General features: G+C 42.8%; 1 protein-coding gene across 1 annotated transcript in view; it reads left to right on the top strand.

Moving 5' to 3' along the window:
- The window catches only part of LOC136863716 (uncharacterized), a 769999-nt gene that overhangs the window by 712942 nt on the left and 31715 nt on the right, over positions 1–25342 (top strand). The window contains exon 14 of the mRNA XM_067140074.2: positions 17541–17759. Within this exon, the coding sequence (XP_066996175.2) occupies positions 17541–17759 (219 nt within the window). The remainder of the gene's footprint in view (positions 1–17540; positions 17760–25342) is intronic.

The raw sequence follows: 25342 nt of genomic DNA, 5'->3' as shown, positions 1-25342 counted from the left end.
ACAAAACAGGGCCAAGGTTACTCAGTGATATCGTTGCGGAGAGGGAACATCACACTGATTCACCCGCTGTGTTAGAGGTGGATACTATACCCACAAGCATACCTCCCACGGACAAACCTGCCCCAGTACAAATACAGGATGCAGACCAACACGCAGTTGATGAGTCACTTACTCACTCCAATGCCTTATCGCCAACACAAGTCAGCCAGGCAGCCTCACCAGACGACATATCCACACCGCAACAACTACAGCTATCAGCACAAGACGAAGAGCAACAACAAACATCCGATAGTAGTCAACACAAGAATGAAGGTCATGTCGGAACAGAACTTGCTCTCATACACAACCACGAACAGGAACTTGTAAACACACTTGTCAACACGGAAGCGGAAAATACAATAAATGCTAGGACACTAGAGAAACCAGGAGAGAGGGACATAGGTATTCAACCACTGAACAAGAGCGTTATTCTAGACACTACGACTAATAGCATGCAATGGGCTGATGAGATCGAAGCGGAAACCTCGAATCTTATGTAAATAGAAGAGACGAGGTCAGGGAATCAAGACAGCTTGAAGACAAACGAAACATCAACCCAAGAAGTTGCACTTTCGAAAAGCAAAACAAAGGTTAAAACACATAGACCCTCGAGGGAGAAAACACAGAAGCCATACAACAGCAGAGACCCGCGGCTACAGGGGAGTAGAGTAGGAGATAGACGATAGAGTCCCTCCCCCCATCCCCGTTGAATTTATTAGGAGAAGAAACATGTATATATTCACGATTATGCTCTTAACATACACATTGATGACACTAAATATAAATTGTATTCAAACTGCAAGTAAACAGTCGCTCCTTAAACAGATTATTCGTGACCAGGACGTGGATATCGTCATGTTGCAAGAAGTGGCAACCGATGATCTTGCTCCCATTCCTGGATACGATAAAATTATTAATGTTAACGAGCACAAACGCGGTACAGCCATATACATTAAGGACAATATACCATACTCGGACACAGCGCTCCTGCCAAATTCTCGAGGTATCAGCATACGTATTCGGGACTTACTAATTGTAAACATCTATGCCCCATCCGGCTCACAAGCAAGGACGCAAAGACGGCTGTTCTATACCACAGACATCCTTCCACTTATTTACAGACATAGAGACAGTATGATCCTTGGAGGTGATTTTAACGCAGTATTATCACCCAAAGACCAAACAGGACAGTTCCAGGGATGTCCCGCGCTATCTAATTTAATAAGAGGGCTACGTCTAAACGATACATGGGAAGTGAAGCAACAGAGGTCAGCTGGATATACGTATTATTACCCAGGTGGCGCTTCTCGTCTCGATAGGATATATGTCAGCGGGGGACTGAAAGAACACGTGAGGGAAACAGATGTCTGCCCAGTGGAATTTTCAAACCATTGTGCGTTTATCTGTAAGATCCGACAACCTGAGTGGGGACCTAGACGCGGACGAGGAATTTGGAGGTTAAATGAATCTATTTTGAAGAACATGGACTTAAAAGAAAGGTTTTTCGCTGAATGGCAAAAATGGAAAACATACATACCCCGGTATAGAGATACTCTTGATTGGTGGATTTCATACGCTAAACCTCGCACAATCTGGCTATTGAAATCATACAGTGCTGAGAGGATAAGGCACTTAAACCACACGACAGAATTCTACTATAAATGCTTAAGACAGCTATATAAGGAGGATCCTACCAACCCTGACACCTATTGAAGAATAAAGAAAATAAGAGCGCAGCTACTAACGATACAGCGACGAGAAATGGAAGGTTTGAAAATTCAAGCGCAAGATCGTCAAGTTCTAGGCAACGAGTCTCCTTCCAGTTACCACCTTATAAGAAATTGCAGGAAAGGACGTCAAAAATACATCCATGACATCGAAACAACTAATGGACAAATAACGAATAGCCCCGAAATAATAAAAGAAATGGCGGAAAGCTTTCTTCAGTCCTTGTATAACGAAGAGTCGCCCACCATCATAAATCACCAACACCCCTTCTTTGATGGTATAAGAGGAAGAATTCAGCATAGCGAACAAGAAAGTTTGACCCAAGACATCACCTTAGCAGAAATCCAGCAGGCAATATTGCAAAGCGCATCGAATAAATCTCCTGGTCCCGATGGTCTAGGAAAAGCTTTTTATATGACATACTGGTCCATCATTAGCGACGAACTTGTTGCAGCAATGAATGATGCCTGTAATCCAGAAAGGAACATCGACAAGATGAAAGAAGGCCTTGTGGTCCTTCTTCCCAAGATGACAAATCCAACCAAGTTATCTGACTTTCGGCTATTAACGCTCTCAAATTTTGACTATAAGCTATTAACTAAATGTGTGAAAAAGAGACTAACTGCGTTTATGGAGGACGCCACATCCGAACACCAGTCTGGTGCGATACCAGGAAGGTGTGTAATAAATTCTCTATGTGTCATTCGGGATATTATAAGCGAGTCATTGGTCAACAATAAAAAGAAACTGCTAATATCACAAGATTTTGACCACGCATTTGACAGGGTAAACCACAAATATATAATTGAAACACTCCATGCCCTTGGCTTTGACACTCGATTCACGACTCTCGTGGGCAAAATTCTTACTGGAGGCTCTTCAAAGATTAACATAAATGGTTATTTAACAAGGCCAATCCACATCCACAGAGGACTACAGCAAGGGTGTCCGCTGTCTTTGTTGTTCTTCGTTCTATCTCTAGAACCCCTTCTTAGCAATCTACAGCAAACGTTCAGTCCTAGCAATTTGGATATTGTCGCATTCGCAGATGACGTTACTATAATATTCGATCAAACCATTGATATCCAGCATTTGTTCAAGGTAATCGAGGATTGTGAGAGATATTCCGGGGCTCAGCTGAACCCACGGAAGACAAAGGCGATGTGGATTGGGAAACTGGGCCGAGTCCAATCGGCACTTCCAGAGTGTGTAACATTAACACAAGAAATTAAAATTCTGGGAATAACCTGCTTTAACAGTGTGTACAAGATGATCAAAAAGAACTGGGCCGATGCTTTGCATTCAGTCAGGGGTATATTGCAACAGGTTAGGTATCGATCTTTCCACTTGCAACAAAGAATAATGTATGTGAATATGTACTGCTTAAGCAAAATATGGTATCTGAGCCAAATTCTTCCCATGCCACGGATGATTGGTAAACGTCTAATTTCGGTTGTTGGTTGGTTCATTTGGCAAGGATCACTAATACGAATTGCCAGAAGTACACTCACCTTACCTAAATCCCAGGGTGGGCTGGGACTAATTGACGACAAAGAGAAAGCAAAAACCTTGTTTCTAACAAGACACTTAAAGCTCTTTCACACAGCAGGGAATCATAAATTGAAGAACTTCCTCATGAGATGGTGCAGTCTTCCACAATGCATTAACCCACCAGCGTATTATGACATACATCATCATGCACCTCACGCAAGATATCTGAGAGTCGAGCTGAGTTATATGCCAAAAGACGTCGTCACATCTCCAGATGTCTCAACGAAAAAAGTTTATCGCTGTATACTATCTCAACAGTATTTAGCCCCACACATAACGAAAGCAGCTATGGTAATCAACTGGAATAGAGTATGGAGGAATATCTCCCATCGCATCCTTCCAGACGCAGTAAAAGAAAGCCGGTATAAAGTAGTCCATGACATTACACCGACAAACAGCAGACTTCATCACATGCATATGCTGGAGACGGACTTGTGCAACTTCTGTCAACATACAGATACAATCCAACACCGACTTACAACTTGTACGCAGATTCGACTGACATGGAATACATTTAAACAGACGCTAAAGTGTATCATCGGACGTCCGAATACATACATCGCACCTGAATGGGTGATCCGCCCTGTATTTAGCTTCCAACCAACGCAACTGAACAGTGCTGTCGTGTTACTGTTAGGTTGTTACGTCGACTGTGTGCTGAAATCTTCTGAGCCTTACAGTGCCCTCGACAGAATGTCCGAGATAAGTGACTCTGTTTTAATGTGCATTCAATGTCCGCAAAGGAAGCGATGGTTGGGAGAATATGTAGAGCAGCTAAATAGTGTTCTGTAAGTGTAAAGTGCTGGAAGTGCCAAGAGTAAATTAAACTAAATTTAGAAACAAACTAAGATAGACTGTATAAAAATGTGATATACGTTTGTGTGATTCATTCGTTTGTTATTTGTTAATTCTTGTCAAGTACAGATGTGAATTATTGTGATATTCTGAGACTTCAAATAATCAACGAACATTAGGCAATACGAAGTTGTAACGACGTTTCCTGTTGTGTTTTCTCTATCTAACTGTGTGTTCCTTTTGTTAAACAGTTGAAATCATTTTATGTATTACCTATTACATGTAAATAAATCAGATGAAAAAAAAATATCGCGAGTAGGAAGACCGTGAGGTTCACGCGAGAAACTCGGGATGTGCAACTGCTGCGCGTTTCGTTTATCTCAAGCGTCAACTTCACGTTGCAGTATCTCGGGATGTAATTGACCTATTGCGATGAAACAAACGCCATTACGCATGTGATTTTTCATATTAACGATTGCTTACGAAATAATACAGAATGTCCATTTAAAAAAACGTAAGTTGATGTTGAAAATACTATTTTCCTACGTTTTTGACTGGCTCATAGTATTTACTTTAATTAGCCCTTTCCCTGCCTTCATGCCTGTGAAAGTCATTTTTCAATATATCTAGTTGTTCCAGATATATTTGCGGTGAAAAGTTTAAGTGGGCCACCCTGTATAAAATTCAAACATTTTATACAGAACACAGGAACCATTTCGCTCACAGTTGAACTTCACACCCACAACTAATATTATAACACAGAGCTCTGATGAAGTACCTAATCTTTCCTTCCTAGTCGGAAGACAAGATAAGGAACACCCAAGTAAGCGAAACATTCAATTGAGTCATGCCTGCGAATTGTAACGCTGGCCTGAACTGCGATAACTTACGAGGGCTGTACATAAAGTAGTGACTACGTAATCCAGACACTCAGGATATCGGGCGTGCGCAAATAGGATATGGGACCTGTCAGGTGGCGCTGTTGTCGATGTGTAGTGTGCATTTGACGAGCATCCATTTGAGAGTGTTGTTGCTGTGTGGCGTTGCAGTGAAGAATGTCGATTTCACCGTTCTAAAGCATGTTTTCAAAAGGTAATCTGCGTTCGTAGAATAAAATCGAGGTTGGCCGTGGCAAAAATGCATCAGAATGTTATTGAGGATTATGTGAAGTCTGTGGCGAGAATGCATTATCGTATAGGACGGTTGCACGATGAATCAAGGCGCTTCGTGCAAGTCGGAATGAGACTGCGGATTTGCACCGCACAGGTCGGCCGTCCATTCCTCAAGATGAGATTGACATCGTGAGTGATCTCGTTTCCGTAGACCATCGATGGTCCATCCGGGAATTGTCTAGAGAGGTTGGTCTCAATCATCAAACGGTGTGGCGAATACTGTCGAAATGTCCTAACATGAGGAAAATTGCGTCCCGTTGTGTTCCACATCAACTCACCGACGTAGAGAAATGACACCGGTATACACTGGCTGGCATCCAACCGGACACATACCACAACGAAGGAGACGCATTTATGAAGTGTAATGTCACCATTGATGAGACGTGGACATGAGTCTACCAGCCTGAATTTAAGTGTCAATCGAATGGATAGGATGCGCCATCAATTTGCGGTGTGAAACCACGCCGCCCTAAAGTGATGTTTTCGAAGGTGGAATAACAAGTATGGATAAAGATCTAAGTGGCGCGTCGAAGGTTTTGGATCATCATCTTCGTCCTGCTCTGCGCAGGAAGCGGCCCTATTTCCAAACGCGTCCACCCATTTTCCTGCACGACAATGCCCGCTGTCACAATGCTGCTCCTTTGTGGGAACTGTTGGCATGACGGAGGTGGAAGGTCCACGAGCACCCACCCTACTCACCTGACATGAGTCCCTGCGCCTTCAATCTGTTCCCCAAACTAAAGGACTACTTTGAGGTAAGCGTTTCCATACACGAGACACCATACTTCACGCCGTAGCACGCTCTGTCGCGGACATCAATAAATGCCGTACTGCTACTGGTAATATACGCCTTCCACACACATGGTGACTGGAGCAATACGTTGCAAGGGATTAGCCTACACTAACGGCCTGTAGAAATAATAATAATAATAATAATAATAATAATAATAATAATAATAATAATAATAATAATAATAATAATAATAATAATAATAATAATAATAATAATGTTATTTGTTTTACGTCCCACTAACTACTTTTTAAGGTCTTCGGAGACGCCGAGGTGCCGGAATTTAGTCCCGCAGGAGTTCTTTTTACGTGCCAGTAAATCTACCGACACGGGGCTGTCATATTTGAGCACCTTCAAATACCACCGGACTGAGCCAGGATCGAACCTGCCAAGTTGGGGTTAGAAGGCCAGCGCCTTAACCGTCTGAGCCACTCAGCCCGGCGGCCTGTAGAAAGACGGTGGTTCTGCATTAAATGGTTTCGTATATATGACACTACATTTTTATTTTTGCTAGTGGCTTTACGTCGCACGTCGCACGTCGCGCCTAGGAGTTGGAAGGAAGCGGCCTTGGCCTTAATTAAGATACAGCCTGGTGTGAAAATGGGAAACCACGGAAAACCATCTTCAGGGCTGCCGGCAGTGGGATTCGAACCCACTATCTCCCGGATGCAAGCTCACAGCCGCGCGCCTCTAACCGCACGGCCAACTCGCCTGGTCCACTACATTTTTTCCAGCCCTCGTATGTATATTTGTATCTTTCTTTCTTTCTTTCTTTCTTTCTTTCTTTCTTTCGAGTAACTAAACAGCATTTCACTTTCATGTAGGCCTAATACTCCGTATGTGTAAAACAGTCGCTGATACCATACTTGATTATACATTCTGTGAACTGTATAATGGAAAGTTTCAAATATCATGTGTTAGTACAAAACGGGAAGCTATTTCATACAACACAACAAAAACTAACAGTCTTGAACATCACATGATCAAACTAACTTTTGCAAGATTATAAATTTACGTGAGGACCTAAAGGTTTGCGTGGAATCAAAACATCAGGGACGTGATTTGTTTATTAAACTGCTATTGAATGAGTGTATTATTCATGAACACTATAGATTTTTATATTAATGTTCAAACTAGCAGCAAAGGAAATTATACTGTATAATATGCAGTTCTACTACTACAGAGCGAGTTGGCTATGTGCAGTTATAATCTATCAGTCGAGAAAAGGTGAGTAACCCTGAAAATGATTTTCCCTTGATAACATGATAACACCAGCCAAATTCCGGACTTTTCCTTATCCTCGTAGCGCGATTCTGAAGAATGTTGATTTTCTGGAGGTACTGTGGGGCCTTTCCATATAGGATACTTCTGTAATCAATGACTGAGCGTATGAGAGATCGATACAAGATCAGTAGTACTGCAAGGTCTGCACCCAAGAATATTGAATTGTATTAGAGAAATGTTAAACAGCAAGCAAAACAATTCTACGATGATAACAACACAGTAATGAAACATGGAGCTAAGGCACTCCAGATAAAAAGGGAAGAAGAAGAAGAAAATGAAGCGAGAAGTGGAAAATGAAATAAGGAACCCGAGAACAAAAGCGACGTTTTTCCACGCGCCTGGTATTTTTGTATTTACATATATCGTACCAGTATATTTTGATCTAATACTGGCTATAAATATTCTGATTCCAATCATCCTCATTCTGGAATACAAAAGGAAATGGGCGTAGTAGTAGTAGTAGTATTTATTCATTCATCATGTCGTTTACATATTTACAGGACTCTGTTTTATATATACATAACTCTTCTAATAACATTATTACTTGAGAAATATTAATCTTATAACTAAACCACATATATTACAGAAGTAGTAGGACATATTATCAACATATTAATACTTAAAATAAATTGAACTACTAACAATCTCTTGCACACATTAAATAAATTATTATTATTATTATTATTATTATTATTATTATTATTATTATTATTATTATTATTATTATTATTATTATTATTATACAAAATCACACCAACCTCATCAGAGTCGAGTAGGTATCAGTAAAATACCACGTAAGGTGAAACCTTGTGTGTGGTAAAATTAATAGTAAGTTCGTGGGTTGTATCTCCTCCCCGTGTGCGACCATCTACCTGCTCACCTTTAGCGTCACAAATATGTCTGTTTACAGAATAACAACGCCGTGAAAGTTTAAATCGCATCAACAGCTTACGTCTGAAGTCATTTTGAAAGGTACTTGAAGACAAGCGTGTGATTGTGCGCGGTTAAGCAGAAGAAATCTTAATTAAAGCAACAAATTGCTTCCTAAGTAAACCACAGGGAACAGCGTTCACCCTAAATTAAACTCTACAGAAAGGTATATACGTGCAAAACAAACAAGACTCCTTTCAATGAAGCAATAATAATAATAATAATAATAATAATAATAATAATAATAATAATAATAATAATAATAATAATAGCAACAATTGTTTAAAATCCCTTTAATTGCCAACAGAAATATTGGCCCACAGAAGATACTTAACGTTAAGAATGTCAACGACACGGAGTGGTTACATTTGAACACCCTCGAATACCGCCGATTTGAGCTGGTATCTTCCCCGCTTTCTTGGAAACAGGGTGACAACAACTAATTGATGATGATGATGATGATGATGATGATGATGATAAGAAGAAGAAGAAGAAGAAGAAGAAGAATGCTTTCACGTCCCGCAAACTCCTCTCTATGGATTTCGGATATGCCGAAGTACCGGAATTTTGTCCCCACAGGAATTTTTTACGTGCCAGTAGATTTACCGACACGAGGCTGGCGTACTTGAGCACCTTCAAATACCAGCGTACTGAGCCGGAATCGAACCTGCGAACGTGAGAGCTCCAGCGCTCTACCACCTGAGCTACGCAGCCCGGATCGACTGACTTACCGCGCCACTTTAATATAATTTGAATATAGGGCATAGTCTTTCCCGTGGGCGCACTGAGGTTCGTAACTGGTTCATCGATACACTGTATTCACTAACAGCAACTGATTTACCAGCAGAGCCTCGCTTGTTTTCTTCAACACATTGCCTAAGCTGTACTTGCTAGAATGGCATACTGCCTTCACCGACATCTGTTTTTCTGTACCGTTGACCTATCGTGAGGCTACTTCCTTCAATGGCCATCGTCGAGGCCTTCGGTTCTGACAGTCCTACGTTTGATTCCCCATCGGGTCGGGGACTTTAACCGCGTCTTCACTCCGGGACTGGGTGTTAGTGTTTATCTCAATACACCTCTCTTCATACACACATAATACACGCCATACTAGCAACCGTTACAGAAACACGAATTAGTGAATACATCCACCCATAAGACAGGACCAAATCCACGTGCACGACACGGTTCGTATCCGCGACCTCACAAGAATATGGGAGAAGAAGTACCCTTGACCCGCTCGCTTCGCGGACAGAATCTCCTTCCGAGGCAATATAGCCTACAGACTTCTTCGGCAATTTCTTGAATTTCTGATCGCTGAAGCAGTTCTTCGTTTGAAAAAACGAAGATTTAGCTTATGGCTTATTGAAACAATGCTAGAGATACAGAGCATATCAAAACTGTCTTCTCAGCGAGGTGGGTACGGTAGCACACTAAATTACACTCAATTGCGTTGGCAATTGATCCCGCCGAACTTAGCGTCATTTATACGTTATTGGGAATGAGGATGTACTAAATTAAATTAAATTGAGTAAAATTACTTACCACAGTTAGAGGAAATGCTGGAAATGTCGTCTTCCCTACTGAAGGCAGAACTCCAACTCTTTCGTACTTGTTTTCGAACACTTTCTCATGTAATATGATTTACGTAATTGGTGATTTCTCCCTTAAGTTCATCAATTGTTTTGGGGTTATACTTATGTACCGAGGATTTTGCAGTACTCCAAAAGAAATAATCAGACTTCACACGTCCCTGTAATGACCGGTGGCAACTCATCTTTAACTACACACCCTCTCTCTTCAGCGCTGTTTACTCTTATTTAGGGAACATGCCGTATTTACTGGCAGCAACGTCGCACTGCCTCACAGAGGTATTCGACGACGCTGGGATAGGGGAAGTAGCGACCGTGGCATTTATTAACGTCCCGGTATTTACCCGTGGTGTAGGGAGGGTAAACCGCAGAATACCGTCTTCGGAGTTACCAACGGTGAAGTTCAAACTACGGGTCTGCATGACCAAGTAGGAGGACCATAGATTAAATGAAATAGTCTGACTCCCGGCTACATCGGCAAACAACGAAATGTTTCTATCAAGCAGTAGTGTATATGGGCCGATGACCTAGATGTTAGGCCCCTTTAAACAACAAGCACCATCATCATCAGTATTGTATACTACAGCCGAGTACGAAAGATCCGGGAGGCCGTTTACGTTCGAGCCGTTCTGTCCATGTCAAACCTGCCTCTTCAAGTAATTCCTTTATTTGCCGTACAATCGTACCACTGGAAATGAAAACCTACAACCTGTTTTCCAGTCATTGACCGGGTCAGGGATGGAATGCATGAAGCAGATACAGGCTGTTAGTACGATGGGGTCGCCGCTCCCAAAGTGATTTATCACGTTGAGTGCCAAGCGACCCCATATGGGTACGTGAGAGTAGTCAAGTTTTTGAACTTCACGTCCCCATATGGGGTCGTACGTTCGTTCTAAATCGAGAACTGTGCGAACCCATTTGGGTGCGCAGTAAGTATGTGATTCGAAGCTGTATAAGTTCTCTTCCTGCCATCTGCTGGTTGTCTATTTAAGTACGTGCATAGTCAACCTTCCATTCTTCAATTCCTGTTTTGGCGCGACCCCATATGGGTAAGTCAAGAGTGCTATGGATGGTGAAAATTTAATTGCCTATCTCGCGCACGGATTGTTTCTGTAATTGTGCAGTGCTGCGAGTTTTCTTTTCTTTTTTTAAGTCGTTACTAGTAAATCGAGCAGTAAAATACTTAGAGCAGGTAGTCTGGACGATATATCGGACAAGTCGGAAAATTACGCAAACGTAGTATATAGTTACAGTGATTTTGAACTCAGTACAGAACAAATAGCGATCTCGCACGTTCATCCACATTGACAAATTACAGTCTTCAGCATACACATCCTCGCTGTATTCTGGGTTTTCAAGCCAGCTGTTGCAACAATTATAATCGTCTTCAACGATATAGTCACTGGTTTCCCATGTTGCATGATCATCGCTGCTAGGTTCTCTCACTCAAATTAAATGTTATACAAATAAAATTATATATTTATTCAGTATTCAGTAACTACTAATTCTTCTTATAACCAAATTTACATGATTTTCACTACTTTATATAACAACATTTTATACAAGAATTTCCTAACCTAAAATCGGAAGGTCGCCATTTACAAACATTTCCTGACCTAAAATCGGGGATCCTACTTTTTTACGGCCCCAGTATGAACAAGCTAACACATCTCTCATAATCAACAGCATATATCGCGTCCCTGCAAAGGAAAAGGTAAGTATGACCGAGCGTCGGGACAGTAACTACTGTATAAGTACGACCCCATATGGGGGCGCGTGTTCGTGTACAATTCGTAATGACCAATACGACCCCATATGGGGTCGAAATATTTTACCTAATATACATAATAAGTTGACGTAATATATCATAAATACATCCTCATTTCAGTGATCATTTGCTTGGTTAAGCCTGTGAACGTTTTGGCACCAGGGAGTAACTCGATGTTATTAGCGCACGGCACTAGACGGCAGTCCTATGAAATTCGGTCTGGCACTCAACGTGTTATTAATGACTGATAGATGCTATGAAATGAGAATGGAGTGTGTTGCTGGAATGAAAGATGACAGGGGAAAACCGGAGTGCCCGGAGAAAAACCTGTCCCGCCCCCGCTTTGTCCAGCACAAATGTCACATGGAGTGACCGGGATTTGAACCACGGTATCCAGCGGTGAGAGGCCCACGCGCTGCCGTCTGAGCCACGGAGGCTCTACAATCGTACCACTACCACCACTAAATAAAAACCAACAACATAGTAATACATTATGATGTCTTTATTTTTGTTACACACAGTCGAATCACATTATGACCACCTGTTAGCATCCCGAGTAACCGCTATTCGCAGAACGGACAGCAGCTAGATGTGATGGCAGTGACTTGGGCAGGTCTACACAGGTACCTTGGATCCACGATATCTGCTGTGCGTCCCACAACTGGTGAAGGGTGCGTGGTGGTGGAGGTAGACGCTGAATATGTAACGTGGAGGACAGCCCTAAATATTATTCTTATTCTTCTTTTTCTTCAGCTTTTCCCACACATGTGGGATCGCGGTGTGAGCCGTGTCACACATATGTGTATTTGACCCTGTTTTACGGCCGGATGACCTTCCTGACTCCAACCCTATGTGGCCTGACGTCAACCTTACGTGGAAGGATGTAATCACTATTGCGTGTATCTGTGATAGTTGTTAGTGTGTGGGTGTCTAAATATGAAGAGGGGAGTTTTGGGACGAATTCAACCAGCCAGTCCCAGAGCCATAAGAATTAAACAGATGCCATTAAAATCCCCAACCCGGTCGGGAACTGAACCCGGAACCCGCTGAACCGAAGGTTCCCAACGCTAACCACTCAGGCAGGGAGTCGGACATACCGAGGTCTACTAATGTACCTAATTTTCGGTAACTATATTCTATCTTTAATGATCCTCAAAATGTATCGTATTCATTATTGTCGCATAATCCTTACCTTCCTCAACCGCACAATTCACAGCCTACATTCCAAGCTCGTACGGCACATGTACATATAATTCATGTTATACTCCACCTTATTTATATATTAGTGGAAGAATCACGGCTCAGTCCTTCTCTTCTACGAGAAACGTTACTTCAGTTAATTACTAGTAGCACTGGCACTTAATATATTACAATGGAATTTTAGGTCAGCAATCGCTGATAGGGTGAGTCTAGAGCGATTACTCGCTCATCGAAACGTAAGTGTTGCCGCTCGCTACGAAACATGGTTTGTGCCTTCTAAAAAAGTGAGATTTCGGGATTATTCAGTAGTTCGATCTGACAGGACAGATGGATACTGTGGCGTTGCATTACTAGTCAATAAACATGTCGCTTAGCAGACTATCACCCTCATTCTGACAATACCGGCTACAATACAGGTATCAGCTGTCCATATACAGCACCCCAGGATGGAATTTACCTGTCCCCCGAAAACTCGTATTGCTACTGTCTGGAACGAGGATTTCTCGCAACTCGTCCCCCGAGACCTGATATGCTGTAATTTTAATTCCCGAAGTTCTACTTGGGGTTGACGCTCCACGTATCGCTTCGGCTTCAATTTAATATCGCCAATGGATAAATTTAATGGAGACAATGGCAGCGTAAAACCTAATTATCTTGAATACGGTTTTTCTACGTTAGTCCTAACATCGTATCACCAAGACTCTGTAGAGGATATTGCCATTTCATTCGCGCATCGGCGTCTACTATTCTGCTACTCAACTACATACATACATCTTCATTATAGACTGTTGTTCAGCGTTCAGTCTGCAAGCCTCTATGAATTAACTAACTTCCGCCACAATCCACTATTTTTAACTAGTTCTGTGGCCTCGTTTGGTTCTATACATTTTATCTTTAAATCGTTTGAAACTGAGTCTAACCCTCGTCGTCTTGGTCTCCCTCTACTTATTTTGCCCTCCACAACGGAGTCCATTATTCTCCTAGGTAACCTATCCTCCTCCATTCGCCTCATATGCCCCCACCACCGGAGCCGGTTAGCTACTCAACTATTTTGACAAGAATTACGCATCTCTAACACTTGGTGAACTATCATGGTCAGAATTGCATCAAACAGAAAATGCCTTCCTTGCATACTCGGTCACACCACAAACAGGGCTTCGGTGACAACTCTTTTTCCCATTTCCACGCTATTTTTTCGGTTGGGTGGCGCTCTTCTCTGCTGCAGCTCAGTCGGCCCAAGAATAATCTAACGGGCAGACGCCTAGTTGGCTGTCGCCTTCCCCTTCCACCATGTACACTTGCCTCATTAAAGGCGTGGACACTGCCTTCTCGGACCAGTTCATCTTTCTCGAACTTCACCGTGCCTCCATCGGGATATGGGAAGTTGTCCGGCTCCAAGATAAGTTGTCTGGTCAACCTTCACCGGATGTACTGGCCTTCTTCCGGGAGCAAGCTGACGTGGCTCGTTTCATCACCAGTGGCGTCCTCCTCTCCGGCAGACCCCATGAAGTGGTGCCTACTCCAGAGGGTCTTTTATATGACCTGCGCTACCTTCCTGACCCCCTCTCACTGTCCAACCCCGTTTTTCTCGCACCATTCCGTCCCCACCACCTCCTGCCTCCGTTACGTCTACCACCACTACTCTTACCTTCACCACTTCTGCCTCTACTCCCTTCCCTACTTCGTCCGTCATTGCCACGTCTAGCCACTCTTCTCCTATCATGTCTACTTTCACCACCTCCCCCCTCTCTCTTATTCGGGTCCCTTACCCTCCCCTGCCAATCCCCAGACTCACACATTGCAGGCTCCACCTTCACATCAAGAACCGTCATCCGACGACACACAACGGCAACTCCCATCGTCTGTGAGCTGTGTCCTTCGTGGCATTGACCCGGCCGTCACGGAACAAGATATCCTTCATGGACTTCAACTGGAAGGTGTCCCGGCCCGTCGAGTCTTCCGGATCTTCAACGACCACGGCCCAACATTCATGGTCCGCCTTCAATTCCCGCCTGCCACCGACGTCGACCGGCTGATCACCACTGGGGTCCGTCTCCGCGGAAGGACTTACAGAGTGGAACATTCCCGTTCCCCGCCTTGTCCTGGCCGTTCTTCTCCTAACATCCCCTCTCCTCGTCCAACTTCCGTCCCGCCACCCACCCCACCCCCGCCACCTATTAACGTACCTGCTCCCCAACCCACCTTCCTCCTACCGCCCCTCCCGATCTTGGACCTTCTTCGTTTACTCGCTACTTCCCTCACTAACATTACCACGACCCTCTATTACTTCCTTTCTCCATACTACCCTACACCGACCCCACTCATTGTACCAGCACAATGTCTGTAATGTACTGTATTTATGTAACTCTCTGTCATGTAACATTGTCTTTTTCGGAATGCGCGCCCGAGATACATTGCTCTAAATAAAATTTCTCCTCTCCATTCCTCTCGTGTTCGCGGGGGTTTTTCCTGTGCGGGGTGCTTTGGGGGCTTCGCCCTGGGTCCCGGCTTGTTGTGATGGTGCCCTTACGCCTGATTCATTCACTCTTTTCCCTTTCTGGTGTGTACTACACACACCCTCACGATTATAACTTCTCCACCATTTCTTTCCTCTATAAGGCCTAAGAGCTCCTTAGTTGAGCTGATGGCCCGCCCCTCCTCATTGAGGAGAGGAATGAAATAACTTGTTTTCGCTTCGCTTCGCTTGCCTTCCTTGCTCGGCTATACTAAACTCGCAGATATCAATACGTCCACAGTTACGACAATTGAAGCGAATCAACATGCACGAACTTCCCTTTTACCCCATGCTTGACAGCAGTATCTGTCAATAAAATGGAATAGAATAATCCAGTCCGCGGCCTGCTCAACAGATCTGTAATGACCCCATACTAGAGAAATTGGCCCACTGCAACACAAATTTATACTTATGGCTGCAATAACTTACATCCGCTGTTATTGCAGAATGCGCCTTTTACTGTTCAAAGATTAGGGAATCTGGATCGCTCACTTCTTTTTTTGTTATATCCATTTACACCGCAGAAGCTATTGCCACCGCCAAAGACCTTAATTACGCCAAATTAATTCAGATGCAAGAATTAGTCATTTTATCTCACTCTCACAACACCCCTTGTACTACAAAGTGCCCATATTTACATAGCAAACGTCCTCAAACTGACTACTGATTTAAGAAGATGCGGGACACCCACCGACGTTGTATGGATCACTTCTCATCCAGTAGAATGAGTACGCAGATCAAACAGCGAAGAAAGATTCGCAACGTAATCAAACAGAGAACATGTTGCTACATCTCCCTGCTCCAGTTCCACGAATAAAGCAACTGACACATGCACAGTGAAATCAAGAATGGATAGCATCAAAATATACTCAAGGCAAACGTTACTTGACAATACAAACACAGCCTCCAATTAAGCCATGAAATAAAAACTGATATTAGCAGGATGCCCTTCAGTCATGATAGCTTCGCTAGTCACTTCTATCGCATAAACGTAGTGAACTCTCCACTCTGTGTATGCGATGGCACTACCATTGGAGATGTTAACCACCTCTTCTTCGCCTGGAGTAGATCCCGAAAAGGACAGGACCCTTTCATAAAATCAATAAGCAAACATCAACATCAGTTCCCAACATCAATATTTACACTCCTAGCTTCACAAAACAGAAATATTTGCCTGGCAATAATTCAGTATATCAGATACACTCTTCTTGAATAAATAATATTAATAATAATAATAATAATAATAATAATAATAATAATAATAATAATAATAATAATCGTATGGCCTCGGCTACCGTGTGCAGACATTTTAATTTGACGCCATCTGGCTGTCTGCTACTTCTTGAAATGTAATTTAATGTATTATAAACTGATCTGTTCTGATATTGTTATTTTTTTCTTCTTCATCTAAAAATTATTGATAAACGTTGGAGTGACGTTTCTTTTACAAAGCAAAGTCATCTCCATATAGGCTATGAAGGCCCTGGGAGGGTTGGAAGGTAAAACTTCCACTATCCGTAACCTCAGCACTTGTGATGGGGTAGAATGCTTAGCTGTACGCTCGACAGTCTTTGCCCCCAGAAATTAACCTGTACCAGGTACTCATTTAAGGCAGGGCCTCTCAGGGTGCATGCGCCTGGTGCATGCACTGTGCACGGTGCAAAAGACGACTTCGCTTGGTTGCCCAGAGTGCAGACCCCACTCCTCGATTTGGAGCAATAGCGCTGTCTCTCTCTTTCCCCACGCCTGTCTCGCTCGCTCTCCCTGTCTCCCTCTTCCTCACTTGCTCCGTAGCGCTCCAAATCCGAGCCGAGTTGAGCCGAGCTTAGCCGAGTATCCCAGAGACGAAGCGTTGGTCCAAGCCGAACCTAGTGGAACCGATGCACAGTGCATGGAGCTCTTGCCTCGATTTGCACGCGTGAGCTTTTGGGCGTTTGAGAGGCCCTGATTTATGGTGTAGGCTGAGTGAATCTCAGTGCCAGGTGCAATTTCTTTTACATGCAGAAGCTACGTTACTGTGTTGTAGTTTTCTTTTTCAGATTCCTCTAGAAAAACAATAATATATGTAGACAGAAATTCAGAAATATAAAGTTAAAATAAATGTAGCTGGCTGTGTGGTTTAAACACCAAATGCCAATAACTAAATAATGTGTTATATCAATATTATTCCTTGCAGGTGATAAACATGTTACTGAGATCGCTACTATGGCCTTGGACTTGCTAGCGGCTTGCACTGTGTTTCGGCTGCCACATCGACCAGACGAACAGCTAGAAATTCGTAGTGGAATGCACACCGGCCCTGTGGTAGCGGGTATAGTTGGTTCCAAGATGCCACGTTACTGCCTATTCGGGGACACCGTCAACACTGCTAGTCGCATGGAATCAACTGGTGAAGGTATGTTATAATGAAATAGTTATTAGGCTATATTCTGTCATAGATCAGGAAAAGTTAAAGCACTAAATTATTAATGTAAGTTAGTAAAGAACTATGGGTGTATTGATGGTGATTGTTGGGATAACCATCACCTCTTAACATGAATGGAAGATGCAGTCCCTTTAAACGTAAAGAAAGGTAAAATGAGACTTCCCAAAGCTGAAACCGTCGGGGTCTGAAAAGAACAAGATTTGACTAAGGGAAGTGGGATAGAAAAGAATTAGGGAAGTCAGGCACAAGTAGGCCTAAGTAGAAGTAGTGCCAGCCTCAAGTTGGGTTCTGTGATTACCACCCCGCTTTTAACAATTCGCGAGACCCAGGAGAAATTTACTCTACCGGTATATGTATTAGTGTTGTCAGTCTTCTGCCTGTATCCCCAACAGTGCCTTCATAAACTGTCATAGATAGGCTTTGAGAGGAGACCTAGCAGATTAAGTTTTGAATAAGAACAATTGTCCAGAAACGCTTTGCCTCTGTGGTGCAATGAAAACTAGATCGAATCTGGATTTTCATTTTCCCGCTTCACCTATACTACAACAGCTGCTTGATACGGTGACCTCAAGGATCGATGCACACACTGTATCAGCGAAGCATATTCTGGTAGCCTACACTCCCTCAGAATTACCCGCTGTGTGCTGAATCTCGTGCGGGAGCCAGGACTCGTGAAACTAGACCTGTACCATCCATCATTTTCACCAATTAACTTGGGATGCTGTTTTCAACTGTGTAAACAGCTATGTTTCGGCTGATGGAAATCTTCATTGCACATAGTCCCCTGGATTTCAACAACAGCTGGGCGTCAAGTGTATGGGCAGGTATCATCGATGGCCGTTCAAGTGGTGTGTACATTCTTCCTCCCCGTCTAATGGATCTCAGGCACTTGATCTTACCGCGAGAAATACTTGTGGAAGTACTGGGCGATGGGCCACCGAACATTAGTGGAGAAATGTAGTTTCAGCATGTCAGCGCACCGTCAAATATTTTATCTCGACCGAACATTAGTGGATAAAGTGAGTTGGGCCAAGAGCTTGGCCATCACGATCGCCAGATTTAATTCATCTATTTTTACCTGTGGGTCAATTGTAGGATCATAGTTACCTGACCCCCGTAGGGTCGGAGAATGATCAGCTTGTACAAATTTTGGTATTTTGGAGCAAGATATAATGTGTGCGTCAAAGCTGATAGAGTCGTCATTTCCAGCACCTCTTGTAGTGTACAGTAGGTGTACCGAGAGACTAAAATACTTTTTCCTATTTATAGTAAATGAAATGTTGTATGGCTTTTAGTGCCGGGATATCCCAGGACGGGTTCCACTCGCCAGCTGCAGGTCTTTCTATTTGACTCCCGTAGGCGACCTGCGCGTCGTGATGAGAAAGAAATGATGATTAATACAACATATACACCCAGTCCCCGTGCCGTAGGAATTAACCAATTAAGGTTAAAATCCCCGACCCGGCCGGGAATCGAACCCGGGACCCTCTGAACCGAAGGCCAGTACGCTGACCGTTCAGCCAACGAGTCGGATCCTATTTACAGTAGTTTTACGTGTAGCACAGAAGCGACGTGTTTCCAGACATAGGTTCCCACAAGTAAGTCCCCTCTATGACGCCTAGAAGTATGTAACATGAATTTGGAATTACAGTAGCATGTACTTGTATAATGCAACGAGCTGTCTGCAGACCATAAGGAATATTTCCTCTTCTAACTGATGTCCTTCCTATTGATCGGATCAGGCTTCACTCGCGGACTACATAAGTGTCCACTTTTCTACCGTCTTCGATTGGCGATGTCCTGACGTTGATATTATGCTGTAGCAAGTATATTCTAAAAAAATATCAAAGCACACAATGCTCTAATGTTCCGATAACAAACTAACATTGAACACTAAAAAAACATACAAAGCACTAAAGTTCCAGTAAACAAGATAACATTGAACTCTAACAAACCTTACAAATCATTAATAATCTGATTCCAGTGCATCATTCCCAAATCTGTATAAATTAATTTTGTCCCAAGAATGTTCGCTTATTCATGGACGGGTCAAATTCATTTTATTAAAAAGTAGAAGCGTCTGTACTGTTTACTCAGAAGCAACGAGATCGATATCTGGCTTGTCCAAGATGTTAATACTCATCTCAGGGTTGGGATATACAGTGGGTAAAATACAGTAAGTATCCATACACTGCATATGCGACTTGTCACATATCCTTTATAAAAACACTAATATTTCATGCCCTAGTACATGAATTATATTTCTTAAAGAAGTGTAAAGGTTTGCCTCTGTGGTGTAGTGGTTAGTGTGATTAGCTGCCACCCCCAGAGGCCCGGGTTCGATTCCCGGCTCTGCCACGAAATTTGTAACGTGGTACGAGGGCTGGAACGGGGTCCACTCAGCCTCGGGAGGTCAACTGAGTAGAGGTAGGTTCGATCCCCACCTCAGCCATCCTGGAAGTGGTTTTCCATGGTTTCCCACTTCTCCTCCAGGCAAATGCCGGGATGGTACCTAACCTCAGGCCACGGCCCTTTCCTTCCCTCTTCCTTGTCTACCCCTTCCTATCTTCCCATCCCCCCACAAGGCCCCTATTCAGCATAGCAGGTGAGGCCATCTGGACGAGGTACTGACCATCCTCCCCAGTTGTATCCCCCGACCCAGAGTCTGAAGCTCCAAGACACTGCCCTTGAGGCGGTAGAGGTGGGATCCCTCGCTGAGTCCGAGGGGAAAACAGACCCTGGAGGTAAACAAATAAAGAAGAAGAACGAACTGTGAAGAACCACCTATGGATGTACATTATGCAGCCTTTACAACAAAACAAGGGGCTGCCTGGCTGAAGCGGTAAAGGCGTCCTCGGTTTGCCCGGAAGGACGTGGGTTCGAATCCTCGTCATGAAGTTCTAAAATTTAAGAAACGAGATTTCCATTTCCGGAGATGCATATGGCCCTGATGTTCACTCAGCCTACACCAGAAATGAGTAGCAGGTTAATTCCTGGGGGCAAAGGCGACCGGGCGTAGAGCTAACCACTCCACCCCATCAAGTGCCGAGGTTACGGTTAGTGGAAGCCTTTACCTTCCACCCCTCCAAGGGCCTTCATAGCCTGTAGAGAGATGACTGCTTTTTTTTACAACAAAACAAAACGAATATAATTTTCTGTCCGAAGATGAATATCCATACTGTACCGTACCCAGGGGTGAATACCCTCAGGGACGATGCCTCCATTCCTGTATGAACATCCGACTAACTCAGGGTTGGGCAGAGAGTGGGTTGGTCGTCAATTGGGTCAGGCTAAAAGTCGAAGTTCTACACTTAAATATAAGTAAATGACAGGAAAATGGAGGTGTAACTCGAATGAGAAACAATAATATGGGGTAGGATGAGTTTATTCATAAATATCCCCGAATCATACTACTCGTAAATCAAATAAATCAAATAATAAAATGTCATTACAAAAATCTCAAAATTAAAGAAATAACTGGTCATTAACAACGTTAATTATTCAAAGAAACAAAAGTGAAATGAAGTATCAAGCACAACATTGAATACTTGCATACTTCCAGAAATAATCTTCTTCTGTTTGTCCATTGTTCATGATATATGGTAACATATGTACACATACACTGATACGTAGTTATTTCGAATGGAAAAATTGCAATATAAAGAAAACTTACGATGAAAAGAAAAACTAAGACGCAATGGGACATGATATGAATTATGAAAAATACTAGTGGCATTCACCTACGCTATATTTACAATGAACAAAATGAGCAAAATAACACATCTATTTACATCGGATAAAGAAAAAGTGTCTTACATACTACACAGATTCTACGTGAATCGCGGTTCACCACAAAGGATCTAGTGAGAACTAGATTGACCATCAATATAACTCAGCACTCGGGCTGCTCCCCATTAACAACGAGACAAGATGTTCAAACAACATGAAACATCATAAAACATCATCCTGTAAGGGAAAACATATAATTCTCCATCAATATCATGTAGAAAGCAACGGGCAACATTGCCTTTTTCTGCTGCATTTGAGCGCTCAACAACGCCGTCATCCGTCAAGTATTTCCTGGTGGGCTGTGAGCTGAAAGGAAATGTTGTACTCAACACTGTACTAAGGCTTGGATTCTGTCTCCCAAGATTGTAACACGGAAATACCATCTCATTCGCGCGACACGGCCAATATATCAGCTTGCAACGAGACATCATCTTTCGTCGGCTACATGGAAACTCACGTATAATCGTATTCCTTCCTAGCATGCTTTGACAATTTAACACACATCAGACTCATTGGTCTGGAATCAATTCCGTCAATTCTGATAATAATATTCTCTCAGAAGACAATAGCATGTACATATCCACTGCACATTATTATTTCACATATCAGGCATGCAATCGGCCTGCATAATTATAACTCCGCATGCATCTCATATCTCTCACAAATCACATCAGCCTTTTATGAGACCCGGTTCGTTTCCTGTGCAAATCATTGGGCAAAAACAGATTCCAACCTAAATTCGAAGATCCTATTCTTTCAACGTCGTTATGCAGCTCCTTACGTACAGCTTCTGAAATACCATGCGACATGCAATTAACTATTACTGTCTCTCTAAATGACCAAAATAAAATAACGTAGCAAGTATTTAACTTTCAACTTGGATGAACTTGTCAATCTAATCTTCCTAGCACTAATATACAAGAAAAAATCGGAATAATCTACACTAAATTATCATGCATAAATGAACAACAATTAATCCTAACAAATCCCTCACTATCCCAATTATCTAGTCATAAATCAAAATAAAAATACAGAGAACATGCATTTCTCTCCTATCCGTATATACAACAAGATCAAAGTGAAATAAACACATGCCGTCAGGCTTACTTTACGTTAAATAAAATCCCTATTCTAAACTGCACTAGTATTTTAACATAACCCATATAACATTCCATAATTAACACATGCGTCTTATCTTAATTTGGACGACTCTCTGGATACATGGCAGCAGCTCACATCTCTGCCTTATTGGGTTTCTACTCTATGTCGATCACTGCTTCAACACGTAGAAATACACTTCCTTCTTCCATAGGCGAAGCCATCTTCTTGCTGAAAGTTATTTAACACTGCAACACAGAAGGCTTTGGATGAATATCTCTTCACCGCTCAATTCTGCACGTGCCGAACAACCCTTGCTTGGCTACACACTCAGCCAACACACTGACATAAAATAAATACACTACAAATTTTACACTTAAGGGTTTATGTACACAGTTATTGAGAGCGGCACGCGGTACGGATCGAGAGTTCCTCGCGAAACGCGACCGACACGAGAATATGAGACAATGGCACGTCTCTCCTGTACTTTCTACACTGCGGCTAATTTTCACCGTCTATATATTGGTAGTGAACTTTGCGATAATATGATCTGCAATTAACTCTGCATCAGTTACTTTATCCAACTGCATGACTGAAACACTGTTTAAAACCATATACTGTACTCGTGGCAACTTTTAAGTATAATTTTCAGAGCACACCGAACAACTTCACATCACCTCGGCTACCGCGATCAGAGTGATGCTCTCCAGAGCTTAGGGTGCTGACGACGCTTAGGTAACGCCGTTTCAACTATGGGATTCCCGCTTGTCTATACAAGCCACCAATCAGAATGCTTACCGTTGATAATGACACAATATTAATTATAACACATTAATAAAACACAGTTCAAATCATATCAAATCTCTTCCTATAATTTTTATATCGTATTCCTGATTATATTTCACTTATAGACCTGTGGAAATCCGACAAATGACAGAATTTAACTCAAGCAACTGTACACGTTGGTCAACCTGGGATTATAACTTCCCGCGATGTAGACTCCATGTTTGCCATATCCTCACGTTCTCATAGGCTGAATATTTAGCTTGGTCAGCACCTTGTACACATGCCGATCTGTGCCAACGCTTGGTGACGCTAAGCTATTCTCACGGTCCCGAGGAAATGTTGGGCAATATCCAGCGACTTGATGGCTCCATAGATTTCCGGTCTCAGCTATCTTGGGATTCATTACTCTACCATATATGAATGATATTTATATGAATAAAATTTATATATTATGTCAAATAATAATCTGAATATCTCTTTTGGGCAGGCATGATACGGCTCAATACATGTTGAAACACTGTCCTCAACCACACACAGTTTGACAATCAGTACTTCACCGAGCTCGATAGCTGCAGTCGCTTAAGTGCGGCCAGTATCCAGTATTCTCGGGAGATAGTAGGCTCGAACCCCACTGTCGGCAGCCCAGAAAATGGTTTTCCGTGGTTTCCCATTTTCACACCAGGCAAATGCTGGGGCTGTACCTTAATTAAGGCCACGGCCGCTTCCTTCCCACTCCTATCCCTTTCCTGTCCCATCGTCGCCATAAGACCTATCCGTGTCGGTACGACGTAAAGCAACTAGCAAAAAAAATCAGTACTTCGTTTGCATTCCCTGGGCATCTATAACCGCTTGAAGCATTCGTGACATGTAGCTTACACGGTTTGATGGGGTGTCGACATCAATTTTCGACCATTCCTTCTTCCGATAATTGATGAAGTCTACTTTTGACGAGCATGTCCGTTTCTTTACTCTCCGTTCCAACAATATCCACAGATTTTCTATGAGACTGAGTTCTGGGAACCGTGGTAGCGTTGGAAGTTGCTCGAGAACATTATATAGCAGCCACTCTTTTGTTATACGAGCAGTATGCTTAAATTGTTGTCTTGCTGAAAAACAAACTTGTCCTCAAGATTTAATTTCGCAACACTGGCCAGCAAATTATCTCGGAGTATGTTCACATACGCTGTGACAGTCATATTATCCTCAACAAAAGCCAGTTCTCCCACCCCAGCGTAACTCATGCATCCTCACACCATGACATGAACTCCGCCATGCTTGACAGTTAGTACAGTGTTCTCAGGGTCAAATTCTTGATTTAGTTTACGCCACATATACCTTCGCCCATCAGATCCAAAAAGGTTGAACTTGCTCTCATCCGAGAATATAACCTTCCAATACTCCATGGGTTTGCAGAGATATGCGCGAGCCAACTCCAGTCTTTTCACTCTATTGCGCTGATTAATGAATGGTTCTTTTCTTGCCACTCTGCCTTTTAAGCCAGCTTCACGCCCGAATTCTTGCGCGCTTGTTGTGCTACATATCGCGACTCTTGGTCCGTTAGAGCTCTAGGACGCCCAGACCTTCGCGCATGCGGCGTAGATCTTCTTCGTTTGTATTTGTTCACAACATACTGGGCAGCAGCATGAGAGAAGTTCAGATGTTTAGCAATGTTTCGGTGTCCAAGTCCCTCTTGCCATTAGGAAACATTTTTGTTTTCCTTCACAACAGTCTTCAACTCAGCAGATCGACGTTCCATGCCCGTACACCATTAGGTTCAGGCACTACTACTCACTGATAAACTGGATACTCAATGAATGATTTGTTTTCAGCCATCAGTCGGTGACGTTTGCATACCATTCATGACTACGATCTAATTTTAT

The sequence above is a fragment of the Anabrus simplex genome, chromosome 2, assembly GCF_040414725.1.
Source record: "Anabrus simplex isolate iqAnaSimp1 chromosome 2, ASM4041472v1, whole genome shotgun sequence".
Lineage (NCBI taxonomy): Eukaryota > Metazoa > Arthropoda > Insecta > Orthoptera > Tettigoniidae > Anabrus > Anabrus simplex.
Note: the sequence above shows the minus strand (reverse complement) of the source record. Positions and strands in the feature narration are given on the sequence as shown.